Raw genomic sequence first — 22266 nt, 5'->3', positions numbered from 1 at the left:
AAGCGTGTAGTAATTAGTAATTAGTAAATTAGTAAAAAGAAAATCGGGTTAAGTACTGTTCCTTTTAATTCCACTATGAATTTACATCCTTTGACATCATACGTATTTCGTCCTCAACTGTAATGTCGTCTTCAGTGTCTTGTACTTGACCCGACTAGTCAAAATTTCTGCGAAACATAAAATTGTCTCTTATACCTGCAAAGGCTACATAAATTCTATGTTTTCTTCATTCCAAAATGTGTGATACAATACCAAAAATCTGTAGTGTTCTCCTCATTTATCCTCATTTTCACTTTTTCCAAAAACAAAACGAAAGGAAACTGTAAAATAAGACTTTCAAATATGTAATATTTAGTGTTATGCAATGTATGTATGTGTATTAAAATCTATGATATCGATAAAATGTACTGATTCAAGAAGTCATGCCAATTTTTCTGAAATAATGTTTCCTTTGAAAATACGATACTGGTGGGTCGCCATATTGTATAGCAATCAAAAGTGTGTCGTAAGATAAAAATGTTGATTGAACTTCTGCTTTAGGATCTAAACTCAAGCCCAGTTTGGATGGCCAAGGATATTCCGACTGATTTGATACTGTCTATTGAACATTCAGAAGACTTACTGGACATTGTAGAGTACAAATCGTAGCTTTGTAATGAAAGAAGTTACCGTTACACGAGTAGACTTTAGGGTTAAGAAACGTTACGGAGGGTTTCAGGAGAGCTGTGGTTGTTAGAAGAAGGGGTTTAGTACAGTCTCAAGTGCGTTCCAGGTGGTTTCAAAAAAGGTTTTCTGGGGCATTTCAGTAAGTTTCAGAGGATTTTCAGTGGATTTCGGAGGTGTTACAGATGCGTTTTTGGGTATTCCGGAGAGTAAATATCAGGTAGGTGCGCTACGGTAGGCTCGAGCGGACTTCGGGAGGTTTCCGTAGGCATTCTAGGAAGTTTCAGAAGACTTTCAGCAGCTTTCAGATACGTTATGAGGGCGTTTACTAGGGTTTCGGAGGGTATCAGGTGCTTTACAGGAGGTTCGAGAGGGGTTTCAGGGGGCCTACAGTTTTTTGTAAATTCGTTTGGGATCACTGCTCCAGGGGGATTTCAGAGGCGTTTCAAAGCCATTCCTGAAAGTTTCAGATGATTTTCAGCAGCTTTCAGATGCGTTACGAGGGCGTTTACAGGGTTTCGACGAGTCTCAGGTGTTGAATTGATGCTTGCACAGCTTCTTACGAATCCGTGCTATCAAGAGAGTTTATAATCTGTTTGAAGATCTCCAAGAACTTCCTAGGTTATTGCACCTACAAATGTAACTAGTTGTCTCTATGAGTATACCTATAAAACCGTTTGAAACTTCTAAAAACCCCGCCAAAACTTCTTGAACAGCTTGAACCTGAAGAAGGTTCCAAATGTGACCGAAACATCGGCAAAGATTAAATAGCTGAATTTTGTGAAGACTGGAAAATCCATTTTCATGACATATTCTATCGCAGTCCTATCTGAACACTAGTTTTTGTTGCACGAAACAAATGAAAATAAAATATTTGTGAGATGTCTATCCTTAATTAGCATAACTATTCAGCTGTTAGTAACTAATAAAGTTAGTTTAAATTAAACCAAAACCATTCCCAGTTCTATTCTTAACTTACCCATTAGTAGCGCCGACCACACGGCCGTCACACTGAACTGATTTTCGATCAGCTTCGGCAGAAAGACCGCAAAGCCCGATATGACCAGTCCCTCGGAAGCACCAGCCAGATTCAGAAAGAAGAACGTGGGGTTCTTGAGCAGCGCCGCCAGCGCTTTGGGGATTTCCTTGATTTTGGTGAACGGTTGCTTTTGCTTGTCGGTGTCGCCCCGGTGCGCCTCAGACACTTTTTCCAACTTTTCCGAACCGGGCAGTGCGCGGGGGTACGCCAGTATCGGTATCGCCAGCAGCAGACAGAAGGCAGCCATAAAAACGAATCCAATCCACCAGGCACCGACCCACACCTTGCTGTGCGGCGTTAGTCCCAGGCTGAAAAAAGCAGAGCAAGAGCAGAGAGGGGTTAATAAATGGAATAGTTGAACAGGTGTGCAGCAGGTATTGTGTGCAGATGAGATGAATCCTTGTAGGTAAATGGCAATTTATGGAGGTTGATGCGAGAGCAACGCAGTGCTGGTGCGTCACTGTAGCAACGTACTCCGGTGGACAAAAGCTGTTTTGATGGAATTCCTGGTGAGTTGTTTGTTTGTTTCGTTCGAGCTTTGGTCTGGTTGGACATTGCGAGGATTCCTGCGAGTTTAAAATTTGCTCTCTCGTAAAAATGAGAGGAATAAAATGCAAAGTCATTCCTGTAGTGTAGTGGAACCATTTCGCATGTGGACTGAAAACAGAACCAACGACAATTGACCAATTCACACCGCCATGGGTCCTTTGGAGGCGATTCCCAGCTATTGTAAGGCAAACAAACGCGCCACTCCACAATGAAGCCCATTCATCGAAATCCACTTTCCCGTACAGGATTACAAACGGATTACATGTTTGAGCATTTTCGCATATTCATTCATTCGCGCTGTGTAAAAACAGCACATGAGGGTGTTCGAACCGATTGAATGGGGGATCATCATACACCATAATAACGGGACTGCGACAGTAAAACTGTGAATAAATATCACACAATAAATGGAGCCCAGAAACGTACAGAAACGTTCTATGGATATATTATTTCTTCCATTACCTACACTATTGAGTATTAGGTATCAGTAATTGGAAAAACAATTTCTCAATTCTTCTCAACAGCGATTCTTCGTTTCACTCATTTTTTTTCCTCCCCTGTTAGGGAAATTAAGCCACTGCATCCAATAAGATGAACTTTTGTGGCATAACTCACTCATAATTACTTCTCTTTGCTGATACCGTAAACCGGGGTCAAATTGATCAGCGGGGTGAAATTGACCATTCGGGTACTACATTGAAATTCCATACTAGGAGCTCTTAAGCGTCGTAATGATCTTAAACTTTTTACGTCATCTGGTTCGTAGCTGTCTAGAGAAAAAAGTTAGTTTTGCCTTATTTTTTTAAGGAATTTGCAATGTATCTCCCATTTAGCTGAAACCATTGCTACTAAACAATCGATTGCTAATAGGACTTCCCGTAAATTCTCTGTTTTAACATATTTGAGGAACCTTGATTAGGAAGTTTTGTAGCTAATCAGAATATTAAATAGTTATAAAAAGTTCATTTTATGATGAAATAGTCATTTATTGTGTTAGAAATAACTTATTTCAAATTAAATTGCCTACCTTTAGGCGTTTAAGGGAAAATTTAAAAATTTAATTTTGCATTTAAAGTATTAAATTCACTAGTTGTTCGGTTGTTCGATTTTAGAAAAGAAAAATTAAGCGTAGAAGGAAATTTTCCTTCCCAACCGATGCTTAATTGTATGCTGATCAATTTCGCCCCAAAGTGGCATTTCCAATATTTGATATTTGGAGTTATTTAACTTAAAGTTTAAATTTGTTGAACAAAATTCTGTCCCATGGTTCCATGGAGATCTACAGGGTACTGGTTTTACAGAAATTATTTTGGCAATGTTTAGGAAGAAAATTATTTTGGCATCGTTTAGGAAGGAGGGGGTATGAGAAAGTGTGACACTCCATGTATTAGGTCTAAAAATCCTGAAAAATCATGGACGTCATATTTAAATCGTCCCTTTGGTATTGTCATAGAAAAAATAATGTACTTAGAACAAAATCATGAAAAACATCGTTACCAAAAAGTCCTGCAGTGTTTGGTTATGCAATCAGTAGGGCATTGTATTATTCATGGTTGCTCCGTGCTTGACTACAACAATCAAAATTGCACAATAAATTAAAATTGCACAACAAACCAACGAAGAATGGAAGAAAAAATTGTGCTGCATCCATTGCTACTTAGGACCCAGTATACTTCTGTGCCTTCATAGGTGTGCAGGAAGGATTTTTGTTAGTTGGAAGAGATGGAATGTTATGATTTTAACATGTTTTAAATAATTCGATACTCTTACGGTAATGTGGTTCACGTCTACGTCTGGGTAATTCTCGCTGAAACCAGGTCAACATTTACATTAAGTCTGGAATTTAAAATTTGTCTTGCTAGAATATGATAAAAAACATAATTTATCCACCTAGCAGCGACGGCGCCTTTCTCGTGCCTTCGAAAAACCATTTCAACAAAACTGAAGTGACATGTTGATGAATATCGCACTTTCATACGTTTAACAAAAATCCATTTAATGGCACCAGGCATCATAATCTTGCTTTTGAGGTTTGAGCCTTAAACTCTTAAAAAAGCCGCAATCTTTAATTTTGAGCCGCAATCTTGGATTTGAGTCCGCCCTCTTGGGATTTTGGTCGCTATTTTTAAACTTCAGACTTTTTCCCCATACCAAATCTACTCATATTACATGGTTTTAGGGCCAAAAACTCCATTTAATAGCCGTCATATTTAGTTTTGATCCGCCATCTTGGGTTTTAGATCACCATCTTGGAAATTTTGGTCGTCAATTTTTGGACTCTAGACATCTTTCCTATACCAAATCTACCCATATTGCATGGCTTTAGAGCCTCAAACTTCATCTTAGAGTTTTAGAGATTTGGCCATTTTGGACTCCGGACATTTTTTTCTTACCAAATACATATGATCTTCGATATAACGTTCCCTCGATGTAGCGTATATATATACAGGGGATACTCAAAATAACTGGGACAGGTAAAATTTTCGCTTTTCAAAAAATGTTCAACTCGCTGTAACTTTTCGAAAAGGGCATCAAATCTTCTCAAATTTTTACTGTAAGTTCATCAACTAGTTGTGTATCAGTGGTCAAAATTTGGAAAAGATCGTTTTTCAAAGCTCATTATATTAGCCATAAATGATCAAAATTTCATTGCATTCGGTTCATTGAATCCGGAGATATAACAGCTCACAATTGGCTGTCGTACAATTATACCTTTTTCTAGAACCTTTATAACTTCGTGTAGAATGGCCCGTTCTTTTCCAAATTTGAACCACTGGTACACAACTAGTTGATGAACTTACAGTAAAAATTTGAGATGATTTGATGTCCTTTTCGAAAGTTACAGCAAGTTGAATATTTTTTTATAAAGGGAAAATTTTACCTGTCCCAGTTATTTTGAGTATCCCCTGTTGTATAACGAATTTGAAATAACGTACAATTTGCTTCGATATAACGTACAACATTGGATTTTTTTCAGTAATAACCACAGTAAAATTCCGGTTCGATTCATGCTAAAATTCGAAAAATCTGCTAATAGGAAGTGCCTTAAAAGTGAGTGAACTTTGCGCACAGACATACATACAAACAGACATCATCTCAGTTCGTCGAACTGGGTTGATTGGTATATGTTACTTGACCCTCCGAGTCTTCTATAGATTATTCGTTTATTGAGTGCCTTTCAGTACACTTTAGTGTGTGAGAAAGGCAAAAAGGATGAAAACCGCTTAGGTTGGGTGCAATTGATGGACCCCTCGTTTGCCGACTGAAAATGTGACCAAAATTACGGCTTTTCATCAAATTCAACCTAATTTATCGCGATATATCTCAAAATTTATGCTGGAACTTGTTCAAACCATTTCTATGAAGCGAAAGTTTAGACCTTTCATTTGAAGTTGAAAACTGTTTGGCAGTCATCTTGGATTTGGCCGCCATTTTTCATGTTAACAATGTTAACCATCGATTTAAAATCAGTACTCACCATTTTAAAGCTGAAAGTCTAAGCTTTTCAGAACAGGTGAGCATTGATCGAAGCAATGAGATATCGATGAAAACGTGAGCCAACCTCAACGGCATTGTGCTAAAACGCACTTTTAAAATATCTGGATAAATACAGAACGGCAGCAACGGCCGAGACAAACCAAAACATTGGCTTCTTCTTTTTATCGTTTTCACAAATTGTGTGAAATCCTCTAGCATTTGCTACGAAGAACCATCTAACAAATATTCAAGAACCCGGAAATTTCTTTAGATGATTTTTTAATATTGTTTTCGTGTATAACTATTCTTAAATTCTTGAATTACTACATTGAGCAGTCCCTTTCCAAAAATTTTCTAAGGGCATTCCTTTAGAAGTTCCTTTCGAATTTTTTTAAGAATCTCATTTCAGGACTTTTCTTTCTAGACGCGCCTTTCAAGACTCCTCCTGGAGCTCTTTCTAAGGTTCTTCTTGGACTTTCATCAGGGATTTTCAAAGAAATTCCTTCAGAGGTTCATCCGTGAATTTCTTTCGAAGATTTCTGCTAGGGTTCTTCCCAAAGGCTGCTTCAAAAATTAATTCTGTAATTACTCCAGGATTTCTCCACGAGTTTCCTCCAGGAGCTTCTTCCAGGATTTCTCCAGGAGTTTCATTCAGGATTCCTCCAGGAGTTCCTTGCGGGATTTCTCCAGAAGTTCCTTCCGGGATTCCTCCAGTAGTTCCATCTAGGAATCCACCAAGCGATTCTTCCGAGATTCCTCCAAAAGTCCCTCCAGAAGTTTCTCCCGGAATCGTAATTTGGTTTTACGTTTCAACCTACTTTTATTTTTTGGTCATCCTTAGAACTGTCATATAAAAGGAACAACAATAAACAATTTTTCACATTAATTACAATCACATAATCTCAAACATTTACAATTTTCAAATTTCTAGATTAAACACTTACAATTTTTGCCGCGCCTGCGTTCTTCAGGGCGGCACACTTAATTCTAATTATCTATGTCCGGCTCTGTGTCGTCTTTTCGTCGTTGGTCGTCTTTCAGTTTGTGTATCAAGTTATTGTATGTGTTTGAAAACCCGTCTACGTCACGCTGTAAATTAACCGTCGTTTCTCTGTTTATCTTAATGAAGGAAACCACCCCATCCCCCCTTGACTAGCCAAAGAGTGGTGGGACAAAAAGTGGAATAAATAATTGTAACGGTCTAGGAGCATTTCAATAAGAATTAGAAAAGAAGCTTGGGTAAGAAAATCTTACAGGAAACTTGAAGAATTTCTGAAGATTCTCATTGAACCTATCTTTAAAAATGGTTTATTTTCTTAAAATCTCCACCTTCATACATTTATTTTTTTCCAAAAATATTCACCTTCGCCTTTTATTTTTTTAAACTCTTCCCGATAGCGACGTTCCTGAAGGAATGTCTGTCAGAACTCTTAAAACGCTACTGAGATCCTGAAGAAATTATTAATGAAAAACCTGGATGGGGAGTTCCTTTAGAAAACCTCCACTTTTTGACTTTTTGATCAAATTTATTGAATTTTTTTGAAAAGTTTCTTTTTTGGAAGAGTTCTTAGAAAATTACATTGAACAATTTCCGAGCGATACCTGGAAGAAATCATTTAGAGATTTTTTGTCTCACTTCTGGAAAAAAATCTCTAAATATATAAGAATGCATCTTTTAGCAAGAATGTCTGAAGATACGCCCCACTCTTGACTAACTGGCAGACAAGGCGAATGTTGCCCGTAGATGGACTAGATCACGCTCGAAACCGGTCGACGTAAAAGTGTATCAATTTTTCCATGGCGATTAATTGTCAATTGGGAGAACGATCAGAATTCTGTCTTGTAATAGAAACCAAATAAGATAGATGCTTGAGAGATGATTTTGAATGTTTGGATGAACTTTTTTGTACTCCATTCGAACTCTGAAAGAAAATTAACTACAGCATTGTCCACCCCATATTAAGAGAGTACTTCAGTTTTTTTTTGTTCCTAGTGAGTTATGCATGAAAACAAGAAAATATAAATAATCATTTTTAAAGAATGAGTGGTTCTCAACCCACTTTATAAACATCTATCTTTCTCCACTGCCCAGACTTGGCCCCACATCGGCACAGAAGCCAAGTTGAAAGCCTTTCCTAGTCATCCAGCTAGCGCCATTCTTCTTCGCACTGTTGCTATTACTCATCACATTCATGGTTGCTGGTTAGCTTCTAGCAAAACAACACCGCCTGCCTGCCTGCCCGAGACCAACCATGGTTGGTTGGTTGGTTGGTTGGTTGGCAGAAAATAGCAACAAACGATGCGAGGAAAAACCCTTATTGAATCATTTTCCATATTATGCTGCAAATGTTACCGCAGGCAAAGTATGCGTCGTTATCCGCCACTGCGATTTAGTGTGATCCTTCCCACGTCGTCATCACCCTCCACAACTCGTTGCGCGTCGTTTGGAAGTCTAGCTACTAGCTAAAGGAACAATTCCGTCCCAAATTGCCCCAGGAAGCATAGGTAGGGTCAAGTGGGGCAAAATGACATTTTTCAAATTTTCATCGTTTTCAATGATAATTAGCCTCATTTGTTAGGCTTTCAAAGTGGTAACAGCAACTAGACAATATTTGCTCGATACTTCAACAAAAGTATTCACTAAACTATTGCATGTTCATCGATTTTTAGCGATTTTAAAAACTGTTTCGTAAAACGGAAGTGGTGCAAAAAGACCTTCTGCCATGGGGTAAGATGCCACTTCATAAAAACATTCAAAAATTACGTCCATCAGTTTTCGGGCATTTCCGACTCCTTTTCCCCCTCTGTCACGTTTTTTTCGTATACTCAATAAATGGAGTGTTACCCCCCTCCCCGCAAAACGATGATCGTAATATTTGAATGACCCCTAATATGGAAAGCGTAAACATCAACAACCACGCGTCTCCATGTGTGCCTCAATCTCGTTGGAAGCACTTGGTTGGTAATAAAATCGCCAAAAAACCTTAATTGCAAGCACGAAAAACCGGAAGTTGCCGATTTTCATTGGGAAATCAAAAGATTTTTCGTGGGTTTGGTAGCTTAGCTTCTAGAAGAATGTTCGATGCAAACATATCTTGACACCATTCACCTATAGTAATGATCAAGCTCCATTCAGGAATGATTTTATGAGTTGGGCCATTTTACCCCATCTTGGCATTTTGGGATTTGTTCCCCTATAAACAACAACCCCGGAGAAGAAAGGTAGCTCACATCGTTGGCATTTTCGTTGTCGTCGTCACCGTTACAGTCGATTAATGGTTACATCCTGAAGATATTTTCACGCAATTCGAATTTATTAATATTAGATGAGCCATGCGTGTGTACGTGCGTCTGGGAATGCAAATATGATCAGCCCATGAAACATCACTTACAATGGGCTCTCCCGGGGTGTTGATGCGTTACAGGTTTGGTCGGTCGTGGGAGGGGAGGTAATAGAGAGGTGTGAACGAATGTCAACAATGCGGAAAATGGTTTATAAACAGATCAGTCAGTGTCGGTTTTCGGTTCGGTACTTGACATTGTGCGAAAGTTCCGTTGGGGGAGAGGGACGAGATGGATTGCAATGTGGTTTTGAATAATTCAATGCCTTTTTAGCAAGCTGCCACACAGTCTGCCTTATTCGAAAAGCAGCGCCGGTTGGATGGTACTTACGTTGAGGAATCCACTACGAACATATCGGTGTAGAAGAGCAATAGCTGGCCGCCAATAACATAACCGGCAGCTGGACCAACGACGGCCATCGTGTAGTAGATGCCTGTGGAAGAAATTGGTAGGGAAATTGGGCTTTATTAAAACCGTAGACTATAGTTTTAAGAGTTGGGGAAAACTTAGCAACACCATGTGTTGAAAACAGGCCGGATAGGCTAAACCAACGTTGCTGGTGCTCAGTCCATGTTAGATACTACCAGTAGAGCAAAATGTGCCAAACGGTATGTGCAACATAAATTTAAATTTGGAACAACCATGCCAAAATTCTATACTGCTACTTTCCACGCCAAGAGTGATAGGTCAAGTAGTTTATGGGCCCTGTCTGAAATTCTTGATTTTGTAAGTTTATCATACATTGGCGTCACTAGGGAGGGAGGCAAAGGGAGCCAGTCTGTTTGATCAATACTGTGATATGACGCCTTGAAGTCGATGAACAAGTGATGTCTTGGGACCTGGTATTCGCGGCTTTTCTGAAGGATTTGTTGGTGCGAATCTAGCCTGTGTCGTTCGGCCGTCGATGAAGCCGGCTTGATAATTTTTCCACGAACTTTCCGTTTTAGATGGAGGATTTTTTTAGTACCGTACAAATTGGGCCAAAGGGTCTCAGATTTCCATGAAGCTATTTCCACAGTCAAAGCTCACGGATATATTATCAAAAAAAAATTGAGAAAAATGCAGGGTCGCCTATTTTCTCGGAAAACTCAGGTGAATTTTTTTGTTTTCCCCTGACACTACTTACTTTGAAAAATCATAACTCAAGAACCAAGCATCGTAGAAACAACGTTTTTTAATGAAAATTTAAGCAAATTTTCTCATGAAACCAAAAAAAATATGAAGTGAAAAAAGTTTTCCACAAAATTTTCCACCGTTGAAAAAAAAACATAAAGAAAAGCCGGAAAAACTATGCCCGGACTCGCGGAAAATTAAAAAAAAAAATTTTAAGGAAGTAATTTCATAAGCTGAGATTTTTGGAATGCACTTATTTTTCTTCCTGAGTTATAGTCAATTTTGTGAAATATGATCATTTTTCACATAATTGGCCATAACTCAGGAACGAGAAAAAGTGCATTCCAAAAATTTGAGCGATCAAAGCTTATAAAATTACCTTCTCAAAAAATTTTTTTTTGAAAATTACCGGCTTTTCTTTATGAATTCTCTTAAAGGTGGAAAATTTTGGGGAAAACTTTTTCCACTCCATATATTATTGGATTCCTGAGAAAATTTGCTTTAATTTTTATTACAAACTTTGTTTCTGCAATGCTTCGTTCTTGAGTTATGATTTTTCAAAAAAGAAGGCTTATATGACACATTTGGACATTTTTCAACAAAATTGGCCAAAAGTCGAAAACGAAAAAAAAATGTGTTCCAAAAATTTCAGCGATTAAAGCATATGAAATAACCTTCTCAAAAATATTTTTCTGAAAATTTTCCACGGGTTCGGACATAGTTTTTCCGGCTTTTCTGTACAAATTTTCTCAACTGTGGAAAATTTTGTGGAAAACTTTTTTTTAGTTCATATATTTTTGAATTTCTCAGAAAATTTGCCATCATTTTCTAAAAAAAAACTTTGTTTCTATGATGCTTCGTTCTTGAGTTATGATTTTTCAAAGTATGTAAGTAGTATCAGGGGGAAACAAAAAAAATCCACCTGAGTTTTCTGGGAAAATAGGCGACCCTGAATTTTTCTCAATTTTTTTTTGTTCATATATCCATGAGCCCCGCCTGTGGAAAAAGTTTCATTAAAATCTGAGACTCTTCGGCCATATTTTCAGTGCCCATCTTGATGGGTTCAGCTGCGACATCACCCTCCTTGGTTTTGAGCTGGTGAATGGCATCCTTATATCCGTTGTATTGGGATTCTGCAGTTGGGACAGTAGCGGTGATTTTTGCAGTCGGTGACAGCAGCGAAAACAAGTTAACCTCAACTTCCGATGGTTTCGGTTTGTTGCGAACCTTTTTCATGGGATTGAATGGCTTATTTTTTTTTACTAGAATCAATGGAAAAAGTCCATGAAACATTGCCCAACGGATTTTGGATGGCACTACTTTCAGTTTGCTGTATCGATGCGTTTGGTAGACGCTGTAGTGAGTGGTATAAACTCTTCCCTTAGCTTTTAAGCTTATTTTGCTTCGCTTTCAGCTGAACTTTCTAGGTGGATATTTACGCAACTTAACCATACCCGTTCAAGCCTACTGTCGATAAGCAATCAAATTGGCATCCTTAAGGCGAAACTGGAAGCATTTCCTCATTTTTTGGTTTTTGATTTTTTATTAAATAACGAAGCAATATTTTCAAAATCGGTTTTCCTGCACATGTAGAGTATGGATCAGGGTATCTTCTGAATTTTTTACGCAGTAGAAAATGTTTTTCGTTTTTGCAGAAACCATTTTTGAACAAAATTTCACTAAAAAATGGTTTCTGTAAAAACGAAAAACATTTTCTACTGTGTTAAAAATTCAGAAGATACCCTGATCCATACTCTACATGTGCACGAAAACCGATTTTGAAAATATTGCTTCGTTATTTAATAAAAAAAATTAAAAACCAAAAATATGAGGAAATGCTTCCAGTTTCGCCTTAACTATCATATTGGTTAACTCATTTCTGTCTCTGCTGATCTGGCATAGTCCCTCCGTCGCCATAGTCTTCCTACATCCTCCACGTTTAGGTGCTCTTTGAAATGCAGCTTCCACCTTTCGATCACCTCACATCTGTCCCTGACGAGGCCCTATCCTCATCCCTGCATATTTCAGCTTGCGTTGAGTTTCTGGAGCTTCTATGTTTCTTGGGAGCGGTACAGCAGTCCCATTTCTGGTGGGTCTGCTGTTTCCGCTTTTATTTGTTAAGGCCCCACGTTCTGCCGAGTTCCTTGCTGCAGCATTATCGGCCGTGCTGCGTTCTTTTTCTCCAAAATCGAGCTGCAGTGCCCTTCCTCGTTGAACCATTCGTTTCGTTCCAAGGGAGTTCCATGATTTAGAAAATAAAACCACAATGCCGCGGACTATCACACTTTTTTTGGTACGCCTAAAAAGTGTGATAAAAGTGCACATTTGCCTCGGATCGTCTCGACGTCTTCGGTGCACTTATTACTCCATTTACAAGGAATAAGTGCACCGAAAATCTCAATTCGATCCGACGTATCCCTGCGCTGTAATCACACTTTGAAGGTGTGTGCACACTAATTGTGTCAGTCCAATTTGGGGTGCAGTCAGCAATAAAAGAATCCATGATAATGTGCAATGTTACCCACAAATAAATGAAAACGTTCCATACTTTATAAAAAATGTACCCGTAAAACATGAAATTTTCTCATTAAAAGTGAAATTTTGCACCAATAAATAATACTGAAATGTTCCATAATAAAATACAAATGCTCTATAGAAAAATACAAACGCTCCATAAAAAAACAAAATTGTACCCATAGAAAATTGAATATTGCTCCATAGAAAAATTAAATTGCACCATAAAAATTGAAATTGCACCATAGAAAATAGACAAATGCTCCATAAGTATTACCAAACTGCACCACATAAAATACAATTTGCTCCATAACTTCAAACATTTGCACCACTAAGGCAGTGCAATGTTAAGCAATTCAGCCCTGTCGAATTAAATTATGAGAATATGCTATCTATGGAGGATTTTCAAATTTCCATGGAGCAATTCATATTTTCTATGTTGCAATTTGATAACACTTATGGAGAATTCATCTATTTTCTATGGTGCAATTTCAATTTTTTATAGAGAAATTTAATTTTTCTATGGAGCGATACCCAGCCAACCACATACCGTAAATCATTGTGTGGAAAAAATCGTATATTTTCATATATTGAATCAGAATTGTATAATAATATGTATACTTGTTGACAATGATTGCGTAAAATCGCATTTCATGCCAAATTAAAATTTAATTGCGATTTTGTTTCATATAGTCGTCTCCGATCATAAAAGGTGCGAGATACTATCGGTAGAATCGCACAGAGTCGGATAGAATCGTGTCATGCCGCAAGTTCGCTAGCATCGCATATATGATTTCTCTGAATCGTGGAAATCGTCGCTTCACATCGTATATGAATCTGCTAAATCGAGCTTGCTAAATAAAGGTATGATGAAAATCGGTGAAATCGTATACAACTATAACAATGTTGTATATTGATCGTTTGCGTCACACTTGCGTCGTATACGAAGTGAATGAAATCGTAGAAATCGTATATTCATTTTTACAGTCGCATATGATTGTTACTGCACTTTTAATAGTCGAATCTTAATCTCGGAAATCGTAAATGGTTTTGTTTACATATTTGTGTAATGGAGAAAAAGAAAAAATGGTATTCATCACTAATTTGTATTTTTGTTGTTGTTGACACATTCCAACCATGGTAGCAATAATTTCAATCAAATATATATGTTTTCATACAAGCAAATGACTCACAATAAGTGATGTATAGATTCCAACAACGATGTGAATTCTGGGCCTCTTGCAGGACACCACTTTTGGTGCCACTCAATGCACAACAACAACGCTCCCACCACAAGTCTCGCACCGTATCATGCTAATTTTTATTCGTTTCATGCCATTCACTATGAACTCTCTATTTTCAACTTGGCAATATAGCCAATAGAGATAACGCGCAGTTCTCAATCAAAGGACCTAAGTTCGAATCCCACTGAACACCAATTGTTTTTTTTTATTAAAAATCTTGAGTCGTATATTGGTAGTCTCAATCGTAATAAAATCATGCATAATCGTATATCTGGACGGATAAAATCGGAGAAATCGTAGAAATGTTTAGAGAAATCGTAAATTATGTTGGATGGAATCGCAGTAATCGTATATATGTTTGGATATGGCCTCCACTTTAGTATGTATATGCCTGTTTCGTGCATTGAATACGATTTCTTTGGTGCTATATATGTGTGACTATTTCAGTTGCAATTTAGATATAGCAACCAAATTGCTGGCTGGGTATTCAATTTTCTATGGGTACAATTTTAATTTTTTATGGAGCATTTGCATTTTTCTATGGAGCATTTGTATTTCATTATGGAGTATTTCAATATTATGTATTGGTGCAAAATTTCACTTTCAATAAGAAAATTTCATGTTTTACCGGTACATTTTTCATAAAGTATGGAACGTTTTCAATTATTTATGGGTAACATTGCAAATTTTCATGGAACATATCTTCCTTCTTTATGGAGCGCTTTTTGATTTTCTATGGAAAGTTTCTATTTGTTTATGGGTGCAATAAATAGGCTGCCCTTATGACACCTACTTTTTTTGATTTATTCCAAAATAAGTATAAGCAATTCGATAATAGTGCGTTGTATGATTTAATTTAAAAAAATGTATGAAAAAATACATTCCTCGCATATTTTAAAACATTATCACTTTTCTCCTTCAAATCAGCCTTAAACCAAACAGTAAACAACTGTGACCTTTGAATATTAAACATAAAAATGGTTAGAAACCACTTGCAACAATTAAACTCTGACACACTCTGACCCACCTTGATATATCTAAAACCAGAACACGTAAAAATGCCGCCTTCATAAAAGTTGTTGCTTTTGGGCTTAATAACAACTTTACTAATCAAAGATAAAATAAACAAAAATGTTTTGAAACAATATTTTAAACATACTCTTTGTTAAGTGGGGTATTTGGCTAAAATCTTACGATACATAAATTGAAAAAGTGTAGTGAATCCCGCTCGATCCCGTTATGTTTTGCGTATGTATCAAAAGGGTGTAGGTTGATACACAACATAACGTGGAAATTAGCTGCTAATAGCCGCTATTCTGTATGATCTATCCCCCTAAAGTTGATATAAAAAAGTAAGAAAAACATTCCTAAGTCTTTTAAACGAAAAGATGGCCATTTGCTGTCTTCAGAAAAAAAGTGTGTTTTTGCAGTATCTACAACTTTGCCGAACATTAGAAAACTGGGAAAATTCATTCTAAAAAGATATTACGAAAAACGGTTTTAAGGGACATATACACCATTTTTGCCTTATAACTTTGTAAAACTGTGAGATAGAATTTTTTCGTCTTCGACAAAGTTTCTTCTAAATACATTATCTACAATGTTTTCTTAGACATTTTTCAGTTTTGGCGTAAAATAAAAAAGTTATTTTTTTATCTAAGTGTATACCACCCTTAAGTGAAATTTTATTACATCAAAATAAAGTACTTAAAAAATGGAGAAACATTGTAGAAGACCACATTACGCTAAATCCAATAGTTTTTGAGTAAATACCCATGTCCCACTTTTTTTGATTTCGTCCCACTGTGTGCCGGGATTGTTTTTCAGTTTGGCAGGCAAAACATTCATGCTGTGCAACAATTAATGATTTACTTACTTGTACCATCATATATAAGCGCATGTAGAATTTACGTTAAGCAGAATTACACTTGGCACACTGTTGCATTACAACAGGAGAGTCCATTGCACCACAGTAATGCACCCACCTAGCAGGAGCAGGAGACTAAATCAAAGCCACTTATTGTGCAATAAATCGAATAAACCCATCGAAATCGAATTACTCCACCCCTGCGCCGCCGATGCAGTGCCATAATCAATAGGTCTCGATTGGAAAATTGCTACTGCTTTTCATTCCCATCGATCACATCCCAGTCAACTAGCAGTACACCACCATAGCCCATACTGGTACCCATAGAACATCTGCGCCCTCCGGAAATCCATGAAACCATTTAATGTTTCTCTCGAGGACGACAACGACGACGATGGTGATGGTGGCTGAACAAAAGCCAAACGCACTTTACCTATCTTCTTTTCGACGAGCCTCCCCATAAGGGCACTAATAGCAGTGAGGGGAAAAGATAACTTCCGGCAAAACGCGTACTCCCGACGTCCGTGTGTTTTTCCTTTTCCCTAATAGACTCACTTGGGCAGCAGGATAATAAAACGGGCGATGAATGAAATTATGATGGAAATATTTTTATATTGTTTTCGTTTACACTGCCAAGTTCAATAGAAAGGGGCGAGTAAGAGCTGTGCGGAAAGTTTCATACCCATCATGGCAAAGGAGAATAACACAGGTTGTTCCTTGTAGGCAATCAGCGTAAAAAGTGATGCGATCCCTAAAATTGAAGTCAAAGTGTGAGAAGAAATGCTCTACTAGGGGATCGGTCCTGGTTACATGCCTTACTGCCAATTGATGTGAGCGGAAATTAGATTATTATTGGAATCTGATGTAAATACTATTTGACGAGGTGTCGAGGATAATCTAGAGGACGAAACTAAGAGGCACTAGAACTTATTACACGCAATCGAAGAGGACATTCTGCTTTGAGGATTCTAAAAGTGGGTACAAAAGAGTAAGGAAGATGATAAGCTACCTCAGTTACAGTTTCTGTCTGATGGTTCCTTTTAAATATTCTGTTATTCTTGCCATATCGAGTGGTTATTTTTCTTCATCGCTCATACTCACACATTATTTGAAATAATAACATGGGATAAATGTTGAAATGCATTTATTCCCAATATGAATATCATGTTTTTGCCTTTCTCGTACACTAAGGGTCTGTCTCAATTGGGATAATTAAAATAATTTTAATTAAATTTGACAGTTCGAAAATTATTTTTCCTTGATTTTCGAACTGTCAAAAATAATTCTGCTCCAGAGCAGACTAGAGTCAGTCTAGTTAGAGTCTGGCGGACTGTCACTTTCGATCGGAGCCAATCGAGCATGACGTCACAGTGTAGCATTCATCGGTGAGGACACTATGACGTCATGCTCGATTGGCACTCTAATTATAGGGACTCTAGAGCAGACTTATGTTTGACAGAACGATAATTTTCGTCCTCACCGGCTCGCGCATGCGCGCGCTTGTCCACTGGTGTTTGTTTACGGTTTGCGCTTTTCTCTCTGTTTCTCTCTTGCGTCGATTTTGAGGTGGGCCCGTCTATGCGTCCGTAATAAATATAATGTAATAATTTTTATCATAGAAATATGTGTATGGATTTGGTATGGATGAAATTTTGCTTAATTGTACTTTATCCTGCTGAAGTCCGTAGCTTGATTGGCGACGGATAGCGAAGTGTTTTCCGTTGACTATTGTTCAAGAAGTCAGCATTAGATAAATATTTCGATCGTGTTGATTTTCTTCCCTGCTCATAAAAAGAAATCAGTATTTAAGCTATTTTCCCTCAAAGGGGATTCAAACACATTTTTATATTTACTAGCTGCCTCGGCAAACTTTTACAACTGTTGGCCGCCCTCTAGATTGGTTTAATTTCGATCATGGTGAATTTCTTCCCAGCTCATTGAAAAACATTAACTTCACTATTTTCTTGATAATTTTGATAACTTTTTAACACTGCCACCAAGAATACGGGTCGAACCGTGCAAGAGTCATGCTGATCGGTTTATCCGTTCGTGAGTTTTGTTGCCTCAAAGGGACTTCAAACTCATTTTTATATATAAATAGATTTATAGATAGGAAGTGAAGTGGTCGTAAACGATCGAACGTATTCACGCTACCTCTTGATTCCCTTTTTGTGTATGTGAAGTCAACATAAGGACGTGCAACAAAGGATTTTTTTCTGCGCACTTCTTATAAATATTTATCCTAAAACTTCTCCAATATCTCGTCCAGGAATCCCTCCTAAAGTTCCTCCAGGGATTAGAAATAAATGGAACAATTCCTCAAGGAATTTCTCATTTGCAGTACTTACGGAAATTCTTCCCGCAACTGCTCCAGGAGTTTCTGAATATCTCTGGAAGTTTTTGTTATGAACTTCTCTAGGGTTTTGTTAGGAACTCCTCGCGAAGTTCCCCCAGAATTTTCAAGACACCCTGGAACAATTCCTCTAGTTTTGTCAGGAATTCCTCACAAATTTCTTCTATATTCTTCCGGAAGTTTCTCCAGGAATTTCCCTAAAGAGTCACTGTAAACTCCTTTGTTCGGTGGTTTTAATAACAATGACAGTTTATTCCAGATGCTGGAGAAATTGTGCTACGGAAGAACCATCAGTGAGAATTTCTAGTGAGAGGCAACTTGGAGGAATAAATGAGGAAAGCATCGAAGAAATTTCAAGGCAAAGTAATATTTTGTTTTTAAATTTTCCGACAAGTTTTCATTTCTGAGCGGAATCATTTTTGGTAAGGCAACATTGTCAACATCGATCAACATTGACGTGTTTAAATTGGGCCAGGAAAAAAAATTAAATTTGACAGCACAATGATTTTTGAGCTTTCAAATAATTTTCGAACTGTTAAATTTGATTAAAATTATTTTTAATATCTCAATTGAGACAGAGCCTAAGTGTACTGGAAAGGCTATATGTTCACTCCAAAAATGACTTTTTGATAGAAGTCCCGGGGGGTCGAGTCACATATACCAATCAACTCAGCTCCCAACCGATATTAATGACCGACGGTTCATTCGACGTGGAACCTGGTCCCATTGTTTCCTATTGAAAACGGTTGGGATCGGATCAGCCGTACCGGAGTTATGGCCATTTAGGTGTTCCGGACCAGTACCCTTTGGAGGGGCCATACATAAAAATGTAACAAACACATATATGCGACACATCAAACTGCGGAATTTTCGATTACCTGATAAACAGTTAGCAAGAAAACAGTCTCAGACAATATCTGAACCGTTACCCGCCGGAAGTGGTCAAAAATAAAAGTGAACCAAATCCATGCATGCGACATATCAAAGCGCGGTTTTATTGATAACCTAATGAAAGCTGGCAAGAAAACAGTCTCAGACCATATCTGAACCGGTAGTGTTCCGGAACCGGTTCCGGATGTCCCACTGGAAGTGACCAAATATAAAAATAATCCAAAACTGCATGCGACACATCAAATTGCGGCAATTTCGATAACCTGATGAACACTTAGCAGGAAAACAGTCTCAGACCATAGTTGAACCGGTATTGTTCCGAAACCGGTTCCGAGTGTCCCGGTGGAAGTGGTCAAATATAAAAGTGATCCAAACCCATGCATGCGACACATCAAATTGCAACATTTTCGATAACCTGATGAACAGTTAGCAAGAAAACAGTCTCAGGCCATATCTGAATCGGTTCCTGACGTCCCGCCGGAAGTGGTTAAATATAAAAGTGAACCAAATCCATGCATGCTACATATCAAAGCGCAGCTTTTTTGATAACCTAATAAAAGCTGGCAAGAAAATAGTATCAGACCATATCTGAACCGGTAGTGTTTCGGAATCGGCTCCGGGTGTCCCGCCGGAAGTGGCCGTATGCATAAGTGAACAAAACTTATGCATGCGGCACATCAAATCACGACTTTTCCGACAACTTGATGACCGCTTATCAAGGCACTAGGCTAAGACCACATTAACCCTTATGTGGCCGGCAGGGTACCCGGGTACCCAGCACCCATTTAAAATACACGGTGTAGAAAAAAGCAAAAAGTTTACCGGCCACATAACGGTTAAGGACTGCCAGTAGTGCCGAAACTTATTCCGAGTTTCCCTTCAAAAGCGGCTAAATATAAAATTGAACAAACCTATGCATGCGAAACAGCAAAGTGCGACTTATTTGATAACCTAATACACTCAAGCAAGCTCAGACTATTTAGAAGACTACCGGTAGTGATACGCAACCGGTTCCGGGCCGGAAGTGAAACCAATTTCATGCATGCGATACCTCAAATCACGGCTTTTTAGGTAACATGATGAGCAGTTGCAAGAAAATTGGCGCAAGCCATATCAGTGTGTTACGGAACCGATTCCGAGTGTCCCGCCAGAATTGGTCAAATGTAAAAGAGAACCAATACATGACTTATTCAGCAACATGATAAACGGTTAGTCAGCAAATAATCTCAGACCATATTTTGGAGAACCGGTAGTGTTCCAGACCTGGTGACGAGACGAGTAACCCGCCGGAAGTGGTAAAATATAGAAGGGAACCAAACCATAGCGGCGTTTTTGATAATCTGATGAACGGTCAACAAGAAAATTGTCTCAGGCCACATCTAGAATTAGTACTTAATAGTATTTCGGAATCGATTACTGTTCCATCGGAAGTGATTAAATAGACATGCGACACATAAAATCTCGGCTTCCTCAAAAATTTGCCGAACAATTAGCAAGTAAATAGCCTCAGATGACATAAGCATTCGGCTTTTTAGTAAACCCGATAAACAGTTGACAAGAACATAGTCTCAGAACATATTTGGGACAACCGGAATCGGTTCCAGGTTTTCTGCCGGAAGTGGTCAAACGTAAAATTGAACAAAACCCATGCAAGCTGCGCATCAAATAGTGGAATTATAAAAGTGAACAAAATAAATGTCAAAGCGATAAATCAAATCGTGGCTTTTTTGATATCCTGCAAACGTTGGGCAAGATTATAAGTGAAGAAATGATCAAAGTCTTCATATATGCAAGGGAACAAAATTGTGACCAAAGCCAAAGCGATCTCATAAAAAAAATATTTGATCGCATCAACACCGATTAAAGTTTTTTCAATCTTCAATCTCCTTTTGCTTCTAAAATTACTGCTCACAATGTGGGTGCGGCTGGTTGAGCCCACGCTCTTCTCATTGCGATTGAAATTTGAATTGAAAATTTCATTTTTCTGCCTTTTTCTCGCAAGGAGGTCAAATTTTACATGAATCGTGTTACCAATGATTATAAAATATAGCCTGCAGTGTGCTGAAAAAAACTTTGTTGAAAACCACAAAGTGATCTGTGATTGTGAATAAAGTTAAACTTCTTCATGCACTAGCTGCCGCTCACCCGTTACCGTAGTGCATGGAATGGAGTCATAATGACCACAATGCATGACTAGGGTTGAGGTGGTCAAGCAGTCAACTGAGAGGTCTAATATTGTTAAGCTCTGTTTTGCTGTTGAACATAGCATAGGAATATGTACCATCAAAAAGTTTCCCAAAATGATGATGTCTTTGTTAAAATTGTTGCTTTTCTAAATGAAGTGTTCTCAGGATTCATGAACATTTTGGCTAACTTCTATGGGAAGATCATGAGGACATATTCGATGAGAAAGGCACTATCAACACTAGATTGATTAATCTGGTTTTTTTTTTTGAAAATCATGATCAATATATTTTTAATTGCAATATAGGAATATAAATTCAAAATTGAAGCAAGCAAAAATATATAAGGAAACCAGAAGCAATCGAAGAAGAAAAAATCAATTACCAAGTTTAGGCTAGCGTTTCAGTGTTTCAAAGACGGTAAAAAAAAAGTATTCAATATTTACCCTTTCCGTGGTAAATACTGATAACGGTTGTTCTTTTCTTAAATTATGTTTACTTTCCATAAATTGTGAACCATTAGCACCCCTCCGCAAATCAACCGTGCACTAAAAGGAGCTACATATTCACAACAATAATAAACAGCGCTAGCACCTTCTTCGCAAAACCCAAACAATGCGACAGGTTTCATTCTCTGGCGATTGTTTCCCCGTCGTTGCTTAGCGAACTAAGCTCAGTTGGTCCCTCATCATCTTGGTTTATAGCAGTTTCTCTTTTATTGGTCTCCATGTTACTTACCCCACGCGTTCATGAATATATCCATACATCCCCCCCCCCACTTCACTAGGACTTACCTAAATAAACAGATGACATCTTCTTGGAGACGTTCTCGTCGATGTAGGTGACCCCGAGGGTGTACAGCGGCGATGCGCCCGCACCCAACAGTAGCTGAGCGGTGAAGAAAAACCAAACATTCCACGAGAGATTCTCGGTACCGTCCGGTGCCAGGGAACCGTTGGCCAGCGTGCAGCTCTGTGGAAAAGATGGGAGTGCAAAGGGCGTGAGGGAAAATTTTATGACAGTAAAATGAA

The 22266-nt window shown here is 38.1% G+C and overlaps 1 protein-coding gene across 1 annotated transcript; it reads right to left on the bottom strand.

Moving 5' to 3' along the window:
- Window positions 1-1589: 1589 nt before the first annotated feature.
- On the bottom strand, window positions 1590-22217 carry LOC134284771 (solute carrier organic anion transporter family member 4A1-like). The gene is made up of 3 exons (XM_062844029.1): window positions 22030-22217; window positions 9401-9503; window positions 1590-2010 (listed from the first exon to the last, which is right to left on the bottom strand). The coding sequence occupies exons 1-3, from the start codon at window positions 22046-22048 to the stop codon at window positions 1605-1607; spliced, it is 528 nt and encodes a 175-aa protein (XP_062700013.1). The 5' UTR covers window positions 22049-22217; the 3' UTR covers window positions 1590-1604.
- Between the last annotated feature and the right edge of the window lie 49 nt (window positions 22218-22266).

The sequence above is a fragment of the Aedes albopictus genome, unplaced genomic scaffold (assembly GCF_035046485.1).
Source record: "Aedes albopictus strain Foshan unplaced genomic scaffold, AalbF5 HiC_scaffold_755, whole genome shotgun sequence".
Lineage (NCBI taxonomy): Eukaryota > Metazoa > Arthropoda > Insecta > Diptera > Culicidae > Aedes > Aedes albopictus.
The sequence above is the reverse complement of the archived record's forward strand: the minus strand, read 5'-3'. Positions and strand labels throughout refer to the sequence as shown.

What these genes read in the sequence shown, in the direction of transcription:
- LOC134284771 (XM_062844029.1), bottom strand. An exon ending in TTCGTAGTGGATTCCTCAAC is followed by an intron (nt 2,011 to 9,400) that starts GTAAGTACCATC and finishes TGCTTTTTTCAG; the next exon opens with CCTGGGACTAACGCCGCACA.